Source organism: Nomascus leucogenys, chromosome 22a (genome assembly GCF_006542625.1).
Source record: "Nomascus leucogenys isolate Asia chromosome 22a, Asia_NLE_v1, whole genome shotgun sequence".
Lineage (NCBI taxonomy): Eukaryota > Metazoa > Chordata > Mammalia > Primates > Hylobatidae > Nomascus > Nomascus leucogenys.
In genome coordinates this window covers 90,016,029-90,038,762 of record NC_044402.1, presented here as the reverse complement: position 1 = coordinate 90,038,762, position 22,734 = coordinate 90,016,029, and the positions used below count along the sequence as shown (strand labels likewise).

Below are 22,734 nucleotides of genomic sequence, written 5' to 3'. Positions count from 1 at the left end.
CACTATCCCCAGGCACATGATAGTAGAGTGACTGGATTTATTAAGGTTCCCAGCCTCATTTATAAACAATTTTAAAAAGGTTTGAGGCAGAGAGCAGTCAGAATGCTGTTGCAGTGGAAAAGGGTGCTCTGTACTACAGTGTTGCAGTAGAGATAAGCCAAAGTAGATGATTTTGAGAGAGATTTTAAAAGTAGAATCACAAAACTCAAGACGTAAGTTTCATATCAGGAAAGCACCGATATTTAGCTAATATGCATCAATAACACCACATTGTTAAAATACTGAACCCTCATTTGGCAAACTGAATTGCTGCAGCCCCAAGCTCATTGAATACCTCCCTCCCCAGGGATCACCTGAAAAGCTCCATGATCCAGAAAAGGGTAAATATGACAAGCAGGAGGTCTCTGAGACCCTGCTCCAGCATTATGGCTATGTCCATTCTGATTGGTCAGTGCCAATACTGTGCTGGTGGTTAAGTGTTTTGAGTATCACCCCTGAAAATGTAGGTGTAGAAAGCAGACAGCATTAGTCTTTTGGTGCTCTCCGTTTCCACCTACAACTTGATTAGAATGTTCCTATGTGTCTCTGATCCCCTTACCAGGTGCACCACTGCAAGGGAATCCTCATAGAGGGTGGCAACCTCAGATATGACACACAGCTGGGTGATACAGACCAGATCCTGGGCCATGAAGTGGCTCGATGTAACTAACTTTGTCATCAAGTAAGCAGGAGCTCTCTTCCCTTAGTTACACAACAGGACATGTGCTCCTTCCTGCCATGATCAGTTCTCTATTGGTGCTCTAACTGGATGATCCAAAGGCTCTTGTGGCTTTAACACTTGGATGATTAATCAATATGTATCTAACCTTTATCACTTTCTAGAATTTGACTTGTATATTGAAAGTTTCCATCTAGATATCTGAATCTAAGAGCCTGTTGTTTCTTTACCAGTTTGGCTTATGCCCATTCAGAATGATGGCTCATCAGTCCCATGTCCTCTCAAATGAGAGCCTCAGGTAAATTTGTAAAAAGGGAAACAAAAGTAAACACAATTTTCATCAGAAATGTCAAGGCTCTACTGCTGTTGGAAACTACCACCCACTCTTGCTGATCTTTAACCTCCACGGACCTCAGATCTTCGCAAAGCTCTTGGAATCACCTTGATCCAGATAAATTACCTTTAAATTTAAAAAATGGCTTAACATTCTCCAAGACAGATCATATGATAAGTCACAAAACAAGTCTCAATTAATTTAAGAAAATCAAAATTATATCAAATATCCTCTCAGACCACAGTGGAATAAACTGGAAATTAACTCCAAAAGGAACCCACGAAACTATATAAACACACGGAAATGAAATAATCTGCTCCAGAATGATCTTTGAGTCAACAATGAAACCAAGCTGGAAATTTAAAAATCTTTGAACCAAATGATAATAGTGATATCAAAACCTCTCAGATTACAGCAAAAGTAGAGCTAAGAGGAAAGTTCATAGCATTAAATGCCTACATTAAAAAGTCCGAAAGAACACGAATAGACAATCTAAGGTCACACCTCAAGGAACTAGAGAAACAGGAACAAACCAAACCCAAACCAAGAAGAAGAAAAGAAATAACAAAGATTAGAGCAGAACTAAATGAAACTGAAAGAAGAAAACAATGTGAAAGATAAATGAAACAAAAAGCTGGTTTTTTGAAAAGATAAAATTGATACACCATTAACTAGATTAACCAAGAAGAGAGAAGATCCAAATAAGCTCAACTAGAAATGAAACAGGAGTCATTACAACTGATACCACAGAAATACAAAAGATCATTCAAGGTTACTATAAACACCTTTATGTGCACAAACTAGAACATCTAGAGGAGATGGATAAATTCCTGGAAATATACAACCCTCCTAGATTAAATAGGAAGAAACAGAAACTCTGAACAGACAAATAACAAGTAGAGAGCTTCAAACAATAAAAAATTGCCAACAACAAAAAAGTCCAGGACCAGATGGATTCACAGCTGCATTCTATCAGACATTCAAAGAAGAACTGGTATCAATCTTACTGAAACTATTCCAAAAGATAAAGAGGGAATTCTCCCTAAATTATTCTATGAAGCCAGTATCACCCTAATATCCAAACCAGGAAAGGACATAACAAAAAAAGAAAACTACAGACCAATATTCATGATGAACATGGATGCAAAAATCCTCATGGAATCTGACAGCATATCAGAAAGATAATACACCATGATCAAGTGGGTTTCATACCAGGGATGAAGGGATGGTTTAAGATATGCAAGTCAATATATATGATACATCATACAGACAGAATCAAAAACAAAAATCATCTCAACAGATGCAGAAAAAGCATTTGACAAAATCCAGCATTGCTTTATGATGAAAACCTTCAGCAAAATGGCCGTAGAAGGGACATACCTCAAGGTAATAAAAGTGCTCTATAACAAACCCACACCCAACATTATACTGAACAGGAAAACACTGAAAGCATTTCCCCTGAGAACTGTAACAAGACAAGGATACCCACTCTCACCACTTCTATTCAACATAGTACTGGAAGTCCTAGCCAGAGGAATCAGACAAGAGAAATAAATAACGGACATCCAATTTGGTAAAGAGGAAGTCAAACTGTGGCTGTTTCCCAATAATAAGATCATATGCCTAGAAAACCCTAAAGATTCATCTAAAAACCTCTTAGATGCCGTAAAGGAATTTAGTAAAGTTTCAGGATACAAAATCAATGAACACAAATCACTAGCATTGCTATACACCAACAACAACCAAGCTGAGACTCAAATCAAGAGCTCAATCCCTTTTACAACAGCTGTAAAAAAAAATAATAAAGTTAAATAAAATAACATAACATAAAATAAAATACTTAGGAATATACCCAATCAAGGAGGTGAATAATTTTTACAAGGAAAACTACAAAACACTGCTGAAAGAAATCATTGATGACACAAACAAATGAAAACACATCCCATGCTCATGGATGGGTAGAATCAATATTGTGAAAATGACCATACTGCCAAAAGCAATCTACACATTCAATGCAATTCTCATAGAAATACTATCATCATTCCTCACGGAACTAGAAAAAACAATCTTAAAAGTCCTATAGAACCAAAATGGGCCCACATAGCTAAAGCAAGACTAAGCAAAAAGAACAAATCTGGAGGCATCACATTATCTGACTTCAAACTATACTACAAGGCTATAGTTACGAAAACAGCATGGTACTGGTATAAAAATAGGCACAGAGACCAATGGAACAGAATAGATAACCCAGAAATAAAACCAAGTGCTTATGGGCAACTGATCTTTGACAAAGCAAACACAAACGTAAAGTGGGGAAAGGGCACCCTTATTCAACAAATGGTGCTGGGATAATTGGAAAGCCACATGAAACTGGATCCTCATCTCTCACCTTATATAAAAATCAACTCGAGATGGATCAAGAACTAAATCTAAGACCTGAAACCATAAAAATTCTAGAATATAACTCGGACAAACCCTTCTAGACATTGGCTTAGGCAAAGAGTTCATGACCAAGAACCCAAAAGCAAATGCAACAAAAACAAACTTAAATAGATGTGACCTAATTAAACTAAAAAGCTTCTAAACAGCAAAAGAAACAACCAGTAAACAGACAACCCACAGAGTAGGAGAAAATATTTGCAAATTATGCTCCCAACAAAGGACTAACATCTAAGATCTACCAGGAACTCAAACAAATCAGCAAGAAACAAACAAACAATCCCATCAAAAAGTGGGCAAAAGCCATGAATAGATAATTCTCAAATGAAGATATACAAAAGGCCAACAAACATATTAAAAATGCTCAACATCACTAATTATCAGAGAAATGCAAATCAAACCACACTGAGATGCCATCTTACTCCTGCAAGAATGGCCATAATTTAAAAATCAAAAAATAATACATGTTGGCATGGATGTGGTGAAAAGGGAATACTTACACTGCTGGTGGGATTGTAATGTAAACTAGTACAACCACTGTGGAAAACAGTATGGAGATTCTTTAAAGAACTAAATGTAGAGCTACCATTTGATCCAGCAATCCCACTACGAGGTATCTACCCAGAGGAAAAGAAGTCACTATATGAAAAAGACACTCGCACATGCATGTTTATAGCAGCACAATTCACAATTGCAAAAATATGGAACCAGTCTAAATGCCCATCAACCAATGAGTAGATAAAGAAAATGTGGTGCCCAGGTGCAGTGGCTCATATCTATAATCCTAGCACTCTAGGAAGTCAAGATGGGAGGATCGTATGAGGCCAGGGGTTCCAGGCCAGCCTGTTCAACATAGGGAGACCCCCATCTCCAAAAAAAAAAAAAAAAAAAAAGAAAGAAAGAAAAAAAAAAGAAAATATATATAATGTGAAATACTACTCAGCCATAAAAATGAACGAAATAATGGCATTCACAGAAACATGGATGAGGTTGGAGACCATTATTCTAAGTGAAGTAACTCAGGAATGGCAAGCCAAGTATTTTATGTTTTCCCTTATAAGTGGGAGCTAAGCTATGAGGACGCAAAGGCATAAGAATGATATAATGGACTTTGGGGATTCTAGAGGAAAGGTAAGAGGAAAGTGAGGGATAAAAGACTACACATGGGGTACAGTGTACACTGCTTGGGTGATAGGTGCACCAAAATCTCAGAAATCACCACTAAAGAACTTAGCCATGTAACCAAAAACCACCTGTTCCCCCAAAAACTATTGAAATAAAATTTAAAAATTTTAAGAATGGCATTGAATAAAAATAATTAAGAAGTGGCCAGGTGCAGTGGCTCATGCCTGTAATCCTAGCACTTTGGGAGGCCTAGGTGGGTGAATGGCTTGAGCTCAGGAGTTCATGACCACCCTGGGCGACGTAGTAAGACTCTGTCTCAAAAAACAAAAAAAATTTAAGAAGTGTTAAATTATCTTACCTGCTGAACTAAACTCTGAAAAAATGTCTTTATTTGTTTGAGGTTTTCCATCAGGATCAATGTCCATGATGGTACGCCACAATTCAGAGAATCTAGCTCGTTTTTCTTTGGGCATATATATTCCATGCCATAATGCTTTCAGCATGTAGTCAATATTGATCAGAATTTGCCCAATTCTGGTATCATAATAAGCTGGAGGTAACTGACAAGAAGAACTCTGATCATAATTAGCTTCTAAACTGATGGAAGGGATTTGATTTAGGCAATAAATTCCAATAGCCAACTCTCTTATCATCTGATGGACTTCTCTATAGTCTAAGAGGGCAGTAGGGTCCACGGGAGTCAGTAGGATTGCAGTGGAGAAGCCTACATTATTCATTTGACTCATAATTCCACATGGGAGGTCTACTTGAGAGCGAACATCCTCTTTGGCAGACAACCAGCTAACTAGTGCAGTAGTTAGTAACTCTTGTATTTCACTCCGATCATATTTTTCAAAAAAAGCAGATGCATTTCTTTGTATTGCTAAATTTTCCAGGTAGGTTTCTTCATCTTGAACTTGCTCAAATCTAGGTAATCCTTTTTTGGGCAATCTTAACATTTCTAATTAAATCTAGTGTGGCCTTTTTGAAGCTTCTGCAATGAATAAGAAGGAAAAGATTATCAATAAAATCTGACATGGCAATGAAACTTGATTTGTCTAGAAATAAATCTGTACCTTTCACCTACATAAGATTAGTTTCTCATGGTCAACCATTACAGTTTTCAAATTAAACATAACTGCAGTATATGAAAGCTGAAATTTGAATTAAAATAATTAAAATTAATAAAACCTTTATCATTAACCACATTCTGCTTTTCAAAGAAGTCAAAAGACAAGAAGATGTATGTCAAAAAGAAATGTTAAGTTTATCTGTGAGAAGCTACTGTTACATACCTATTTTGTTGTTGGAGAGGCATTCTTCTGTATATGTTTGTGTTAGTCTGTTTGTGTTGCTATAAAGGAATACCTGAGACTGCATAATTTATAAAGAAAAGAGGTTTATTTGGCTCACAATTCTGCAGGCTGTACAAGCATGGCACCAGCATCTGCTCAGCTTCTGGTGAGACCAAGCTTACAATCATGGTGGAAGGGGAAGGGGAGCCAGTGTGTCACATGGTAAGAGAGGGAACAATAGAGAGAAAGGGGAGATGTCTACTCTTAAACAACCAGATCTTTCATGAGCTCAGAGGTAGAGTTCACTCTGCCAGGAAAGCACCAAGCCATTCATGGGGGATCCGCCCCCATAATCCAAACACCTTGCACCAAGCCCTACCTCCAACATTGGGGAATCTATTTTAACATGAGATTTGGAGGGAATAAATATCCAAATCATATGTATATTTATTTTGTTTTCAGTTTTTTAAAGCAAAACTATAATGACCTGCATGAAAAAAAAGGGTGGGGCGCGGTGGCTTATACGCATAATCCCAGCACTTTGGGAGGCCGAGGCGGGCAGATCAACTGATGTCAGGAGTTCGAGACCAGCCTGACAAACATGGAGAAACCCCGTCTCTACTAAAAATACAAAATTAGCCAAACGTGGTGGTACATGCATGTAATCCCAGCTACTCGGGAGGCTTGAGACAGGAGGCTTGAACCTGGGAGGCAGAGGTTGCGGTGAGCCGAGATCACGCCATTGCACTCTTGCCTGGGCAACAAGTGTGAAACACTGTTTCAAAAAAAAAAAAAAAAAAAAAGAAAAGAAAAAAAAGAAAACGAAAAGGAAAGAAGCATCTGCTTAACCTTCAATTTCTGTGCCAATGAATGCCTGTCTATTCCTGAAATAATAATAACCACAACTACTATTTATTGAGCCAGGTTCTTTACTATATAATAGTTTTATTTATTTCATCTGATTGGTCTCTATTACATAGTGGTTCTCAAAATTTAGCTTGTATCAAAATCACCTGGGGCTTGTTCAAATACAAATCGCTGAATCCCACCACTGAGTTTCTGATTCAATGAGCTGTAGTGGGGCCAGAAAATATGCATTTTAGTAAAGTTACAGGAAATGCCGATACTGCTGGTTTGGGCGCCACACCTGAGACCCCAGGTCAGTGAGTCAGACCTTGTTATGCCCACTTTATAGAGGCAGAAACGGAGACCAGGAGGTTGCAGGACATGTCTGAGGTTTTACGCTTTTCAGAAACAGAACCCACGTCTGTCCAGCCTCAAGCCCGGGACCCAGGTCCAAAAGCAGCTCGCGTCAGCCATGGGCACCGGAAAGGGGAAAGAACAAGGAAAGGGGAGGAACCTACTCTAGAATGGCTGTTTTCTTGTCCGTCAGAGGGACGCTGCGTCCGAGCCGTTCCCGTGGGGCTGAGAACAGTCGTCGCCGCGTTAGATGGCTTCTCGCGGGACCTTGAATCCACCCTCAGGGCCGCCGCAAGGGCGAGCGGGAGGCGCACCGGAAGGAACTGAGAGAAAGTTTCAGGGCTTTTCGCCCCACCGTGGGGTCCCGGCCCTCCTCGCCTCGCCGGCCAACACTGCCGCCGCCCGGGCACGGGTCGAAGCGGTTGGTCCTCTGGGCCTTGGGGTGGCGGGGCCACTCCTATGGCGGAGCCTGCGGGCGACTAGGGCTGGTGCGTCCCGCAGCAGCCGCAGCGCCCCCAGGCGGCGCCTGGCCCCTTGGCTGGCTCAGAGCCCCCGCGTGCTCATCTTCCTGAGCCCGCTTAGCGCTCAGTCCAGCCGCATGCCGTGGGCATGGTGCCGCCCTCACAATCTGCCTCTGCTAAAACACCAAAACAGAGTGGCAGAGGAGAAAGTGCCGGGCGTTGAGGCAGTCCCGAGTTGGAATACCACCTCCATCATCATTCTTTCATTCAACAAGCATTTATGGAACACCTATTATGAGTCAGGCACCGAGCTACGAGCTGGAAACCCTAGAAAACAGGGCAGACACGAAACCCCGAGGAGCTTACAGTTGAACAGATCATCTCACAGCTGTATTTAACGGTGTGCCAATATTAGATGGAGTGACAGCACTCGAATGAAAGCTAACCTAGCCCAGGGCTAGGAAAGGCTGCCTGAGGAAGTGCCCTTTTCCCCTCCGAGCCTAGAAGATGAAAAAGAGCTACCCAAGCAAAGAACTGGACAAGTAGCTTTTCAGGAACAGGGAACAGCAGGAGGGAAAGAAGTGAGGTGAGAACAAAGTTGAAATGGTTGAGAAACCGAGCAAAACCCTGCTTAGAAAACAAGAGACACGTGGGCACAAACCGAGCTGCAGAGGTGCGCGATGGACAGATCATGCAGGCTGCTGAGTAATGATTTTGAATTTCATCTCAAAGGATTAGCCTAGAGTAGTGGCAGTGGAGGTGGGGCTCAGGGACTGGACAGATTTGAAAAACAATGAGGTTGCCTGTTGGTGACAGATTGAATGGGGATATGTTGAAAAAGAAGGTTGTGTCCAAGTGAGAACCACATTGCTGTCAGGAGCAACAGGATATCAGGGCAAGATTAAGAGTTCAGTTGTGTACTAATTGACCTTGAAGTACCTGTGAGAGAAATTGAGATGTGAGATATGCTTTAGATAAACAGTTCTGGGCTAAGAATGGCAGTAGGGGTTAGATGTATAAATTTTGGCAGATTTATAGTAATTGAAGCCAGGGGTGGGGTTGAAATCACCAAGGGAGAGCGTGCAGAATGAGGAGTTGAGAACCAAGGATTAGAGACCTGAGAAATTTAACATTTAAACGTCAGGTAGAGAGAGTGAAATCAGCAAAGAAGACAATGAAAGAACAGCCAAGAAGGCAGGAGGAAAACAAAAATTGGTCACAGAAGCCAAAGAAGTATGTGGGAAAAAAAAAAAAAAAAGGAATGGCCAACTTTATTGGATGCTGCTGCTCAGTCAGGGGAGATGAGAACAAACTCTTCCACTGAATGTAGCAGCTTGGAAGTTCTTGGTGACTGTTTGGGGCAGAATTTCCCTTCCAGTAACCATGTCATTATTTTAGCTACTATGGAAATAAATATTAATAAATTCCAGAGCTTTTTTTACAGAGATTCGCATGTTTGCACTTAAGAAATATGAACCATATATGTACATTCTCCTACTTCAAGGATTTTTTTCCTCCCAGGTAGCCAAATGGTTTGTTCCATGTGTCTCAAATCTTCGGAAAGAGTTGCCTCGTTTTTTAAAGGCTCAACACAGAACTCCATCCCAGAGCTAATGGGATTGAATAGCAGAAGGTTGTAAATGCCCAGACCCTCTTGGGGTTCACACACATGCATGTGTATCCTCTCTGTGTCTCTCTCACAGTATCCTGGTGGAGCAGATGACCTGGAAATTCCTTATAAAAGTTTGACTGATTAATACATTTAAATCTCATAGAATAGAGTAGCACCTGGAATATAGCATTATATAAGTTATAGCTATTTTCAGTATTAAACTGTATTGTTATTATAATACTCAATTCTAGGCCGTGGGACAAACCTCTTAAGTTCATCTACTCCCAATACAAGCAATGTCAATTTAGTGCTCAGGCCCACACAGACACTTGAAGTTGTCTACTTTCAGATTGAGGGATGAAAGCTATGCAGGCAGTATCTGAATTTTGGTTGAACATTGCATCTTCCAGGGAATAAATTTGGGGCATGTGAAAGCCTTTGCCAGGTTACTGACCTGTTTGTCAGGATCCTAAAATTTCTTTGCTACTATGATTAAATAATCAAAGGGTGGCCAGATCCAGAAACGGTGTGGACCCTAATGGACAGATTTCACAGTGACACTGGTATGGCAGTTAACAGTTGAGTAATGTGGGTGGATGTCATGTTGAAGTGAATAGACAAAAAGGTGGAGAGTGACTGTGGATGAGAGGCAAGACATGGTAAGCAGAGGAAGACGTATTCATCTTTGTCTTCAGGTTGAGTAGGCTGAGGAGGAGGAAGGGCTGTCTCAGGGGTGGCAGAGGCAGAAGAAAATCCACATATAAGTGGAACTGCACAGTTCAAATATGTTGTTCAGGGGTCAATTGTAGTCTTTAAAAGTTATTGGAGTGGGAAAACGAGCTGCCTAAAGAGATGTAATAGAAGTAGCAAGTACTGTTCAGGAGGATGAACCTCAAGCAAATTGTTCAGCTTCTTTAAACCTGTAGTTCTTTTATCCATGAAACAGGACCCTGTCTAAACCATGGTCCCTGAAGAGAGGGAACTGAATCATTTCTGGATGGAGCTATCAAAGAGAGTGAGTCTGGGAAAACAAACTGTTTCTCTTCACTCTCACACAACAATTCTGACACCAGATGTGTGGACTTTTTCCACACCAAGCAATTCTCCAGCTCTCTGAATACCAGCTGGGTATCCTACAGTTTAATCCTGCCTCTATCTACCTGGAGTTAGTGTCAGATCCATTTAAGGGCTCAGTGCCATAAGGTGTCTCTGCTTTAGATGGCAATTTCAAGTCTGGATCTCTGGTACTTCTGATTGACCAGCTACATAAATCGGGAGTTTTCATGACCCCCTATTCAGGTTCGGTAATTTGCTAGAATGGCTCACAGCACTCACAGAAATACTTAGGTTTACTGGCTTATTATATAGGATACATCTCAGGCACAGCCAAATTGAAGAGATGCATAAGGCAAAGTATTAAAAAAATATTAAGGTGAGAGGCAGCTTCCTTGTCTGTCTGGGCATACCACACTCCCAGCACCTCCACATGTTCCACAAACCAGAGGCTCATCAAATCTTCTTCGAGTTTTTATAGAGTTTAATAGACCTTAATCTTCAGCACCACTCTCCCTCCCAGAGGTTGGTGGGTGGGGATGAAATTCCAACTTTTCTAACCACTTGATTTTTATTTTTTTATTTTTATTTTTAGAGACAGGGTCTCACTGTTGCCCAGGCTGGAGTGCAGTGGTGTGATCCTGGCCTCACTGCAGCCTCAACTTCCTGGGCTCAAGTGATCCTGCCACCTCAGCCTCCCGCGTAGGGAGGCACATGCTTCCATGCCCAGCTAATTTTCTGTACTCTTTTTTTTTGGTAGAGATGAGGTTTCATCATGTTGCCCAAGCTGGTCTCAAACTCCTGGAGTCAAGAGATCCCTCTGCCTTGGCCTCCCAAGCTGCAGGTATTAAAGGCTATTTAGAGACCGAGACCGTACCCTAAGTCACCTCCTTAGCATAAATTCAGGTGTGATCAAAAGGGGCTTATTATGAATAACAAAAGATACTCCCCATCACTAAGGAAATTCCATGGTTTTAGAAGCTCTGTGACAGGAAAAAACGAAAATTCAACCAAATGAACTTTAAAACTACTATATTATACAATAGTAAATCAGCAGAGTATCTAACTTTTATATAATTATATAAAAACTTATTTTTATTTTGATACATTGTGAATCACTTTACAATTTAGTCTCCTTTTCAATAGAAAGATTTTCTAAGGAATGATTTGGAGTCGTCCACATTTATCAGATGCCTTTTCATTAATTTTTTCCATTTTTGCAATTCTTGATCCAAACTGCATGGCCCGTTTGGGCAGTAGAGCAGAGGCTGTAAGACCAAGTTCCACAGCTGCAAGGCGTAAAAGTAGTTTTTCACCAATTCCTCGGGGTAAAGTCAAGTTTGCTTTTTCCCAAATTGGTAGAGAATTCAGAAAGGAGACAACATTTTCATCCAGGAAAGGAAACCTAAAATAAACAGATAGATAATATAACCACTAATTAAAAATAAAATCAACCTGCTTTGATTTATACAGTTTTATAGCTAAAATTTAATCAAATTAAAAGTGTTTCATAACATATGACTAATTTTAATACATATACTACAAAATAGTCTAAGTCTCAATAAATAAATTAGGTTTATTGTGTCCAGAAATAATTTCAAATTGTTTTACAAGGTATCTTTGTGGAGGCCTTGAAAACAAATATTTTTTTTTTTTTTTTTGCCTAGGCAAGCACTACCACACCCAGCTAATCTTTGTATTTTTTGGTAGAGATGAGATTTCACCACGTTGCCCAAGCTGGTCTCGGACTCCTGAACTCAAGTGACCCACCTGCTTCAGCCTCCCAAAGTGCTGGGAATACAGGCGTGAGCCACTGCACCTGGCCTACGAGCATGATCTTAACTAACTATTCAATCTGTGTCTGATCTTTATCACGTCTAAAGAAATGACACTTTAGGGATATGGAACCAATATAGAAGGGCTCCACAGCCCTGAACCTGCAAAATACTATGGTAAAATTTTGTTAATCAAAATTGTTCATTATACTTAAACCAATTAAATGGTGATAAATTACTGTAACAGAACAAAATATTCGATTTTTTTTCCCTAAATTCTGGGATGACCTAGAAACAAAATATTAGATTAAAAAAAAATAACTTTCTGCCCTTTTGCTTCCCCAATTTCTACAAAATTCTGTTCTTTTTCTGTTTAAAATACTTTAACACCCACAATCCCACATCTCAATATGCAACACAGTTACACTAGTGTTTCTGTTTATTACAACTTAGGTTTAAGAGATTGGAAAGGGCAAAGACATTTGTTATCTGGAATATTACATAAAAATGAATGAGTTGCAAAAGCAAATTTAGAGAATCAAATCAACACACTACTGTTAATATGTATGTCAAGATACGTAATAAATTATTTAGATCTAGCCACTATATTTGTTATATCACAATTCTGTATTAGCTGCTTTAAACATTCTTCATATGCATTTTTATTTGAACATAATATAATACTTTCATAAGTAAATGCTTTTACTAGACAAATTCCCTTCTCTATGACCTAGCTGAAATAACAGACTGAATTTCTACCTCTTTCTCTCTCACGTCTTCAACGAGAAAACAGTTTAACAGTTTACGGACTTTATTATGGTATTAGTTATCACTTTATAGTGAAATCTTAAAAATTATGACAGAATAATGACACAGTAGCCAAACTTTTACATGGGCTAGGACCAGAAACTTAAGAATGACAACTGTGTAAAGGCAACTACAAGTCAGTGGAAAGAGGAAAAGACTGAAGTAGAGACAAGAAACAATGAAGTCAGAGAGAGAGAGAGAGAAAAGCGTAGTATGTTTAATTCTCATGAAGCTTACCTGGACTTCCTATTCTTGGATGCTTGTACCCTTGTAATAAACTACTGCTTAACCAATTAGCCTACTTGACTGGATTTTTGCTCTTTATAACTAAATGTCACATCTTCCTTTATCCTTACTTAATGTTTTAGAAAGTTTTATTCAAATACTGTACTTGTTCACTACCTTCAGAAATATGATATAGGTAAAAATAAACCTGAAAAGCAAGAATACATACATGAAAGTGCCTTGGTTTCTTTGAAGGTTTTAGGTAATCTGCAATATGTGACTAAATTGTGTTCAAAAAACATGTGGCAGAGGAATATCCAGTGTAAGGACTACCTTCAAATCAGCATGGATCCGTACATACAGAAATGTCTACAGAGACAAAGCCAATTTCTGTAACATTGGAGGGGAACGCTTGCAGGTGGGGCTTATGCCCTTACTGGGAGGAAAGCCAACATTAAAAGCTGAACAAAACCGTCTAAATACCTTCTCTTAGTATTTCACTATCTCAGTTTTATTTTGACAGTCTTTTTTGTGGAAACGGACTCTCGCACTGTCTCCCAGGCTGGAGTGCAGTGGCGCGATCTGGGCTCACTGCAACCTCCACCTCCCAGGTTCAAGCCATTCTCAGCCTCTCGAGTAGCTGGAACTACAGGCATGTGGCACCACGATCCGCTAATTTTTTCGTATTTTTAGTAGAGGTGGGGTTTTACCATGTTTACCAGGCTGGTCTTGAATTCCTGTCCTCAGGTGATCCGCCCGCCTTGGCCTCCCAAAGTGCTAGGATGACAGGTGTGAACCACCATGCCTGGCCTACTTTGACAGTCTTTTTCACTATACTCTTAAAAACAATCCTGTCATTATGTTACCTTTGAAAATTACTGAAAAGACATTTCTTAGAGAATGAGTTCTAGAAAATAAATGCTCTCCTGGCTCTTCCCAGCTCTGTTTCTGACTGTGTTTATAATATAAAGCCAAGCTATTATTGCTGCTCTTATTCATTTGAACAGTCTCCAAAGAGAAAACGAACTTTGAAGTCTCCATTTACACTCTGCTGTTTTTATAAAAATACCGTAACAACACTCAAATGATTAGAATTACCTTGCTTCTTTTCCATGATCACCAATAACTCTGTCATCACGACCAAGATTTCTGGAAGAAATTCGACCCAGTTCCATCATTATTTCCTTATTCAATCCTTCCAGCCCATGTGACTGAAAGCGGACACGATGACGAGAATAACCTGCAAGTTGCTCATCTGCACCAATTCCAGTGAGAACTACCTATGCGGTTTAAAGAAATCCATAAAAAATGTTATCAACTACGTAGTAAATAAGATAAATGCATCTAAAATATGCTATATTCTTAAAATCAAAATGCTAAAAGCTTTAAGGGTCAAAAATAGGTCTCAGGAATTCTCAGGAGAAGAAACACTGTGTCATACCTTTGCATTGCTCTGATAGGATTTCACTCCATCCTGGGCCACTAACCGACCAATTCCTCTGGAAGCAAACCAGACTGCACAGCCAATGCTATCATCCAAAACTGTATCCAATGGCCAAATTAAGTGACATATTCGAGTTCTTCTTAATTTCTGCAGTTCTTCCATAGAAACATTAATTTCAACAAAATTCCAAATTCGGGAAGGGCTAACAGCTTGTAGTTCCTTTAGTCCCGCCCTTCCTGTGATTCGATCTGGTACACTGACATGTTTATTAGGACTGTCATCATCATCAGCAGCAACATCTTTAGAGAATTCTTCAGAAGGTATTTCACATTTATTTTCTGGTTTATTCCTTTCTTTGTTAAAGCTAGTTGGCATGGTCTTTTCTTCAGCTATGAAAGCTACATTAAGAAGATCAATTGGTTCATCTAAAGGAATATGACGGTCAGCAAGGGTTGCAATAACCATGGAATCAATGCCCCCAGAAAACAGGATTGCAACATTTGCTTTCCTATCACATGTTTTCAAAACTTCATTTGCTGTCAGGTTTTCATCCCTAGGTAAACACAAGACACGTTTCTTGACTGCTACACTCAGTACATCAATTAACTGCTGAATTACTTCCTTCATGTGTACATCAGTAAGAAAGACTTGAAGTGTCTCTCTTGTAGGTGGCATATTGGAAATATTACTGCAATGAGTCTCCAATGCAGCTGGTGGCAACATCATATTTAAAGGAACAACAGGTTTTTCAAGATACAGTTTGGCTTCATTTGCTACCACTGATACAAATGCTGGTAAGTCTGCTGAAATTTGACTCAGGCTATTAACATTTTCTTCAATAATATTCTCCCTAGAAATATATTTCCAAGGATACAGTTGTAAAATAATGCATCTGGAAATGGCAGTAGACTTAAGATCAATTCTGAAAAGTCCAGATGCTGGAACTTCTTGCCACTGATTTGCCAATCCAGATATTTGGGTGCCAACTGAAGAGAGGCAGAAACTCTTGCCCAAATTACTAAAATGCCAAAGCAAGCTACGGCGACCAAAAAAATCCCTACCAAACCATAAATAATGACTAGATGCTTGGTAATATATAAATGACCAGGGACCTTGTACTTCTGAGAAGAGTGACAAAATCTCAGATTCATTCTTACAGGAGGAAAGATAATTAAACAAAATTTGAGTGTCATTCTCTTCAGCTTCAACCTTTATTCCACTAAAAATTTCTCCATTCCATAGAAACACATTGCCTTTTTCATCTTCCACAGGCTGGGTAGTCAAAACACCCCTCAAGTGTAGGACGTGACCAGAAAATAAACACTGGTAGTTAACATCAGACTTTAACAATTGTTTACTACTATTGGGTCCCCGCTGTTTAAGATTATATAGTAAGTCCTCTTTTAAATCTTGACTGAAATGCTCAGCAGAAAAGATTACAGAACAACAAATGCCACACATTGTTATGTGAAATCAGGTTGACTATTTCTTGATTTTGGTCTTCTCTAAGTTTTCTATTTCTTGGTATTCTTTTTTCAGTTCATCCAATATATCTGTTTCAGGGAAGGAGAATAAATATTAAATAACATAAAAATTCTTGGACTTTTACCTAGCAATTCAGAGGGCAACACAAGCTGTTTACCAAAATCAAACCATATAAACACACACACTATGCCAGTACCAATAATAATTAACAACAGGCTACTAATAAAGAATGTTTATCTTTTAGAAAAATAGCTTCCATTTTGCCAAGTGCTGATTTTGGCCCAAGCACTTGGTCAAGCACTTTTTACATAGCATCTTATTTAGATCCCACAATACCTGGGAGGCTTAAAGTATTTCACCCAAAGTCACAAAGGTAGAAAGTGGTAATGGTTTGTCATACTTAGACCTGTTTAAAACTCTAAAGCACATGTTAATAACTATTGCTTTCTAACACATATTATGATATAGATATATATATATATACATATTTTTTTTAACTGTTGACTCATCTTTGGAAGCCTAACTTGAAGAAAACCAAACTGCTGCATTAATCTTTAGATATATATTTTAACATTCAGATGAGTATAATTTAGGCACCCCCCAAAACCCCCCCCAAAAAAAAAAAACTTACTTTTGCTCTCAGACAACATTTCTGTTCGGTCTGCAAGAAAGAATATATTGCTGTTCTGTTGTTGCCTATATACTTTCTGGAAAACATAATTTAGGCTAATATCAAATTTTGATCTAAAAAGTAGATATTAAAATCCTTAACCCTATTATCACTAATTCTTGAACTTCGGTAACATATATTCAGTACAATACTTTAGTAAATACAGATAAGCAAAAAGACAAATAAAAGTCACCCATTGCCCAACTACCAGAAATTGCTACTACTGAAATGAAACTATTTTCTCTCCATATACCATTTTAACAAAAAAGGTTCTTACTGTACCTGCAGATTTATGCTTTTCTTTTATCAGTGAGCAATATATTGAGAATACTTTTTCTTATCAGTAAGTGTTATTTTACAAGAACACCAAAATGCCAAAGCAAGCTAGGGTGACCAAATTATACCTACTGCTATATAGATATAACATATTACAGTTTATTTGCTCAGCTTCAAATATTAGACATTTAAGGTGTTACCATCTCTTTGCTATTGTAAATCAAGGTTGTGATGAATATCTTTGTAACTAAATCTTTGTGCACTCCCATGATTCTCTCCTAAGTATCAACTACTATAAATGGAACTGCTGGGTCAAAGTGTTACAGTTTTGAGTTGTTGAGACCTTCTGCCAATTTGCCCTCTAGAGAAAGTTTGTATTAATTCTGCCTCAACTTTTTTTTTTTTTTTTTTTTTTGAGAAGGAGTCCTGCTCTGTCGCCTAGGCTGGAGTGCAGTGCTCGGCTCACTGCAAACTCTGCCTCCCAGGTTCAAGCAATTCTTGTGCCTCGGCCTCCTGAGTAGCTGGGATTACAGGCACGCGCCCGGCTAATTTTTGTATGTGCCTCAACTTCTAATATTCCATAAGTGACAATATCAGAAATATCTAACCAGCCAGTTATTACATAATCTTTAAAAAGCTTTTAAGAGTTCAAACTCATTTCTTCTTGAATGTTAAAATGCAATTTGACACTATAACTATATACAAAGCAGTAGCTTGCTTGTTTATAATATATTAATGGAAATAGCATTAAATAACCATGTTACACATTTAGAAAAATCTATGTAAAAATTTTTTGGAGGGAGGGGAAGCAATGTATCCTTTTTTGTTCAATAATTTTCCACATTCATTTAAAAGAAAAGTGTCTTCTCATCTCAATATAAAGTTCGTTTATATCAAAAGAAAACACCAAATTCAGGTATAAAATAAACATCATTAGTTATTACAGCTCCAAGATACCAAAATACAACTAGTATCATTTGTTGCAAAGGCAATGTGAATGGCATATGATAGAAAAAAGACATCTTCAGCTATGAGATCTATCCATTTAAAAAAAGAATCTAGATACTTGCAATTTAAAAAGATGCTGAAATACTACACATTTTATTAAAGTATGATTAAATCTTATATACAATTCTTATAACTTTAATATATAGTTAACATAAATAAACCTCCCACATATTATTCAGAATTCCTATAATAACTCACCCTATTCTTCTTAAGGTTAGAAAGTTCATCCACCACAATTTTTTGTTCTTTAATCTATTGAAATAAAGAAAAACTCCTTAAGTTAGATGTTTTCAAAGTATGCTCAATGAGAATCCCTTAAGGGGTTATTTTAAAATTAGTGATGGGATAAGGGGCTATGGTGTACTGGTTTTCCAAACGGGCAGTTTGTTAATATACAGACCATTTTCAACAGCAGTCTGTGTGGGGGTACAGTTGGGGAAAAGCTGGAGGAGAAAAAACAGTGATTAGACTTGCAAAATGTTAGGTAACCCATTAAGACCAGACAGGGATTTTCGTGTTCGTAACCAGCAATCATGCCAAGGACTACAGTTACTAAACAAGGTTTATACCTTTTGTTAAAAATATATGATATACACCAGGCCGGGTGCAGTGGCTCATGCCTGTAATCCCAGCACTTCGGGAGGCCAAGGCGGGCGGATCACCTGAAGTCGGGAGTTCAAGACCAGCCTGACCAACATGGAGACACCCCCATCTCCACTAAAAATACAAAATTAGCCAAGCGTAGTGGCGCATGCCTGTAATCCAGTTACTTGGGAGGCTGAGGCAGGAGAAATGCTTGAACCTGGGAGCCGGAGGCTGCAGTGAGCCAAGATTGCACCACTGCACTCTAGCCTGGGCAACAAGAGCAAAACTCCGTCTCAAAAAATAAATAAATAAATAAATAAAATAAATAAATAATTAAAAAAAATATATGATATACACCAAAAGGAATTAAGCTGTGATTTAGATTGAAAATTAAGCTGTGACTTAGATTTAAAAAAAAAAAGCAAATTGAATGAGGTGTGGGTTTTTTTCAATATTTTCATGATTTTATGTACTAAGTGGTGCAAACATTCAAATCAAGCAATGCCCTATTTGGGGACAGTAAGACCTATCATGTTCCATCTTTTTATTTTTCCCTCTTTTTATCTCAATGACTAGCATAGAGCTGGCACTGTTGAACTGGGCTTTTTTTTTTGAAACAGGGTCTTGCTCTGTTACAGGCTGGAGTGCAGTGGTGCGATCATGGCTCACTGCAGCCTTGATCTTCCCGGGCTCAGGTGATTCTCACACCTTAGCCTCCGAGTAGCTGGGACTACAGGCCTGGGCTACCGTGCTGGCCTGGACTTCATTTATTTGTAGAGGAGGGCTCAACTAAGTGAAAACTAAGTTTCTTTTTAACTCTTTATTTATTTTGTGAACATGACTGATTACATAGTATCACAAGAGCCTCTAAAAGTAGCTTTTATAATATTTGTGCTACCTCACACACACCTCAAGGATCTGTATCCACCAGTATGCGTAAGTGGCTTGCTATGGTGGTAATCAGAATGGGCTGTGTGTCTTTTGAAAATTCACTCCCAATCCCCATGAGTGTGCACCTTTCTGTCTCCCCAGTTGGCAGAGCTGTAGTAATGAGGTTGAATTCCAAGGCCAAATTTGTAAACATTCTTTGAGACTTAACATTTGTAGAGGGCTTTCCCATTTTAGGAATGACAGGTGTACATTTCACTTTACTTCAAAGAAGGTAACTGATACTGAAAGATTAAAGAGACTTGCCCAAGATGTCATTGTAAGTTTGGGACAGAACCAAAGTAGAATCTAGGACATGTAATACCTGAAGGGCTATAACCCTCCCCACACCACACCCATTTATCTTTAAAGGTTTTGTTTGTTTACAGCAGTTAAGGCTTATACTATATTGGCTTCCTCCCTCCCCCTGTTTGGTATAAGAGTGACAACCCAATGCGTGTTTTAGGACCATTGCTCTGGTTAACGGAGAAGCAGCAGCTAACACGTGGATGAGGAGAGACCGGTTAGGAAGCCCTTGCCGGGGGCAGGGGTCCCGATAGCAGATGACGGTGGCTTATTTGGGGTGGTAAGAGTGTTCACGGTGATAAAGGGACATATTTGAAATGAGCTTCAAAGGTAGAACTGATAGGCTTCCGTGATGGGGGTCAAGGATGGATCCCGGGTTGCTGGCATGGTTAACTGGATGCAGAATATCTGCGATGGAACAGATTTGGGGTGGGCGGTATTTCCAAAAGTTTAAAAAGACCAGGGAGGAAAACACCCAACCAAAACTCCGCCCCACTGTCACCTAGGCCCAGTCTCAGGACAAATTTCAAGATCTCCCTTTTCGCAACTGTTTTCAGAAAATAAAAGGACTAACTGGGGCTGTCAAGTGCTATGAATAAAAAGAGCAAAGTAGCAGGGCAAAGCCGAGGCCCGGGCAGGCCCCACGCTGCCCCCTGCGGACCACCTTCAGGGTCCAGTGGCGCCTGGTCCCGAGTCCAGGAGCCTTTTCGTCGCGTCTCACACTCACCTTGCTGCTAAGATCCTCCTTGTGTGGGGTCGAATTGTCGGTGGGGATCAGCACAGAGCTGTCCTCTGGTCGCGTCCCTCGGCTGGGCATTTCCACCGAGCGCAAGACGCGCGGGATCGCTCAGCCCTGAAGGAGCCTACGGCATTAGCCACCGCGCATGCGCGCTTCCAGCCGCGCTCACCCTTTTCCCGCGAGTCTTAGCAACAGCGTCTGCGAGCTCACTTGAACGCATGCGCAGGCCGGGTCTGGCTTGGGGAGAAGTTTCGCGCCTGCGCATGGCTGCTTAGGGAGCGAGTAAACAGTCTGTTTGCAAAATCTGAGGTTCCTGTACTGGCCTCTTGTGGTTGAGATGCAGAAACGCTCAGGTGGTTTCTTCATGACTTCTTATCTAGTATACTACGAGTTATGTGCGCCCTCCAGTGGTAAATATAAAGAATAGTCGTGCAATCGAAATAGCGCTTAATATGATATTTATTATCTAGGGAAAGATGAAGCTGAGAAACAGATTTAAGAGATACCGTGTTGGCAAAAGAACTGTACAGACTTGGTAAAGTTTTGGTTAACTCGTGGTTAGGGTTGCCGGATAAAATACAGTATGAATTTCAGATGAATTAATAGTTTTTTAGTACATCTATGTCCCATGCAATATCTGCAATATCTCGTTTCCGTGGAAAAAATGACTAAAACTTGGAAATAGGCAAAAGAGATTTATTTACTGGATGCTCTTTCAGTGCTGCCCTGGACTTGACTTTATTATATTGACTGGGCTGTTTTACAATTCTGTAGGGGCAAAGGTTAACTTTGGTAGAGATTTTGGTTTGGTAGAGATGCAAATAATTTTTTGTTGTACCAGATACCAACACAGGTTATGATTTATTGTTCTGCAACACATTAGTCAGTTTTGTATCTAACCCTGCAATTCTGTCCTAACATTTCTTTATTAATATATGCCTAGCTTCCCTAATATTCTGTATTGGTTTTAAAGTCTTATCGGTTCCCTCACTAACTAAAGAGTTGAATAAAACTTTGACATGTATTTATTTTATGTTCACATTAGAGACATGATTTTAGGTTTTTGAGAATTATACTGTATTATTGGAAATCTTAAGGGTCCACAGAGATGCCCAACTGGATTTATGTGATGAATCAAACTGTCTGGTGAAAGACATGTATACATCATGGGTTGTTTAAGGCCAGGCATGTTTTTTATTTGCTCTTAGAGAAATCCCAAGTGGTTATATATTTTTCCTTTTTAATTGATTTTTGTTTCTATTTTTTTATTATTTATTTATTTATTTATTTATTTTTATTTTTTTTTTTTTGAGACGGAGTCTCGCTGTGTCGCCCAGGCTGGAGTGCAGTGGCGCAATCTCGGCTCACTGCAAGCTCCGCCTCCCGGGTTCACGCCATTCTCCTGCCTCAGCCTCTCCGAGTAGCTGGGACTACAGGCGCCCGCCACCACGCCCGGCTAATTTTTTTTGTATTTGTTAGTAGAGACGAGGTTTCACCGTGGTCTCGATCTCCTGACCTCGTGATCCGCCCGCCTCGGCCTCCCAAAGTGCTGGGATTACAAGCGTGAGCCACCGCACCCGACCGATTTTTAAAAATTTTGTTTTTGTTTCTAATTTGTACATTCCTGATAAGTTATTCAGGTATAACTTATACATTACGGATACATTGATAGCAGCAATGATTGGGAGTTTGGTTTTGTGGTCTAACCACTTGGTGGTATCTGTTGGATGGTGGACGTCTAGTCTTATTGGTAAAGAGGTAGATAGGTGCAGTGGCTCAAACCTGTAATCTCAACCACTCGGGGCTGAGGTGGGAGGATTGCTTGAGGCCAGGGGTTCAAATAAATAAATAAGAGAGGTGATAGAGAAGCGAGTTTGTAAGTCTTTTTGTTTATCGTTTGTGAGCTCAAATTAATTAATTACTTTTGTGTCCACTGAGAGGGAAGGAGGACAGCTATTTGAGATGTGGGCTAGTAAGGTTTTGTTTGTCTGTTTGTTTTAACATAAAGGCCGCTCAAGCAGAAGAGCTGGTGAATTTTTGTGGTTTTGTGTTTACTTTTGACCTGAGATTGAAGTTGTAAGACAGAAGAAATAACATCTCTATGTGTCTGTGTGTCTATAAGTTAGTACAGGCTTTATGTCTCCCTGTGTGAATATAAAATATTTCCCTACTTCTGGAGTGTATTAATAAATGCCACTATAATATCTCTAATTAAAGGGCCTCTGTTCTCACTAGTTTATAGAGATAAAT

At 39.4% G+C, this 22,734-nt stretch overlaps 3 protein-coding genes across 5 annotated transcripts in view; all 3 read right to left on the bottom strand.

Moving 5' to 3' along the window:
* The window catches only part of ANKAR (ankyrin and armadillo repeat containing), a 69,425-nt gene extending 63,343 nt beyond the window's left edge, over window positions 1–6,082 (bottom strand). Inside the window, exons 1-2 of the mRNA XM_003253843.3 lie at window positions 6,030–6,082; window positions 4,975–5,610 (exon numbers count right to left, since the gene is read on the bottom strand). Coding sequence (XP_003253891.1) covers window positions 4,975–5,575 — 601 coding nt within the window. The 5' untranslated portion in view covers window positions 5,576–5,610; window positions 6,030–6,082. The remainder of the gene's footprint in view (window positions 1–4,974; window positions 5,611–6,029) is intronic.
* Window positions 6,083–11,252: 5,170 nt separating this feature from the next.
* Window positions 11,253–20,680, bottom strand: ASDURF (ASNSD1 upstream reading frame). 2 transcript variants are annotated; one of them, XM_004091990.3, is made up of 6 exons: window positions 20,473–20,680; window positions 18,126–18,179; window positions 16,605–16,680; window positions 14,486–16,041; window positions 14,143–14,324; window positions 11,253–11,642 (listed from the first exon to the last, which is right to left on the bottom strand). In XM_004091990.3, exons 1-4 carry the CDS (start codon window positions 20,560–20,562, stop codon window positions 15,971–15,973), a joined length of 291 nt encoding a protein of 96 aa, XP_004092038.3. In that variant the 5' UTR covers window positions 20,563–20,680; the 3' UTR covers window positions 11,253–11,642; window positions 14,143–14,324; window positions 14,486–15,970. The 2 variants fall into 2 exon arrangements, with proteins under 2 accessions (XP_004092038.3, XP_030658939.1); XM_030803079.1 differs by lacking the exons at window positions 11,253–11,642; window positions 14,143–14,324 and having other exon boundaries at window positions 15,354–16,041; window positions 16,605–16,634.
* On the bottom strand, window positions 11,253–20,680 carry ASNSD1 (asparagine synthetase domain containing 1). 2 transcript variants are annotated; one of them, XM_030803077.1, is made up of 6 exons: window positions 20,473–20,658; window positions 18,126–18,179; window positions 16,605–16,680; window positions 14,486–16,041; window positions 14,143–14,324; window positions 11,253–11,642 (listed from the first exon to the last, which is right to left on the bottom strand). In XM_030803077.1, the coding sequence occupies exons 4-6, from the start codon at window positions 15,947–15,949 to the stop codon at window positions 11,393–11,395; spliced, it is 1,896 nt and encodes a 631-aa protein (XP_030658937.1). In that variant the 5' UTR covers window positions 15,950–16,041; window positions 16,605–16,680; window positions 18,126–18,179; window positions 20,473–20,658; the 3' UTR covers window positions 11,253–11,392. The 2 variants fall into 2 exon arrangements, with proteins under 2 accessions (XP_030658937.1, XP_030658938.1); XM_030803078.1 differs by lacking the exon at window positions 18,126–18,179 and having other exon boundaries at window positions 20,473–20,680.
* Window positions 20,681–22,734: the final 2,054 nt, after the last annotated feature.

What these genes read in the sequence shown, in the direction of transcription:
- ASDURF (XM_004091990.3), bottom strand. Translation starts at nt 20,562, where the DNA reads ATGCCCAGCCGAGGGACGCGACCAGAGGACAGCTCTGTGCTGATCCCC. An exon ending in AGGAGGATCTTAGCAGCAAG is followed by an intron (nt 18,180 to 20,472) that starts GTGAGTGTGAGA and finishes TTATTTCAATAG; the next exon opens with ATTAAAGAACAAAAAATTGT. An exon ending in AATGTTGTCTGAGAGCAAAA is followed by an intron (nt 16,042 to 16,604) that starts GTAAGTTTTTTT and finishes TCCCTGAAACAG; the next exon opens with ATATATTGGATGAACTGAAA.
- ASNSD1 (XM_030803078.1), bottom strand. Translation starts at nt 15,949, where the DNA reads ATGTGTGGCATTTGTTGTTCTGTAATCTTTTCTGCTGAGCATTTCAGT. An exon ending in CCTATCAGAGCAATGCAAAG is followed by an intron (nt 14,325 to 14,485) that starts GTATGACACAGT and finishes TAAACCGCATAG; the next exon opens with GTAGTTCTCACTGGAATTGG. An exon ending in GATCATGGAAAAGAAGCAAG is followed by an intron (nt 11,643 to 14,142) that starts GTAATTCTAATC and finishes TGTTTATTTTAG; the next exon opens with GTTTCCTTTCCTGGATGAAA.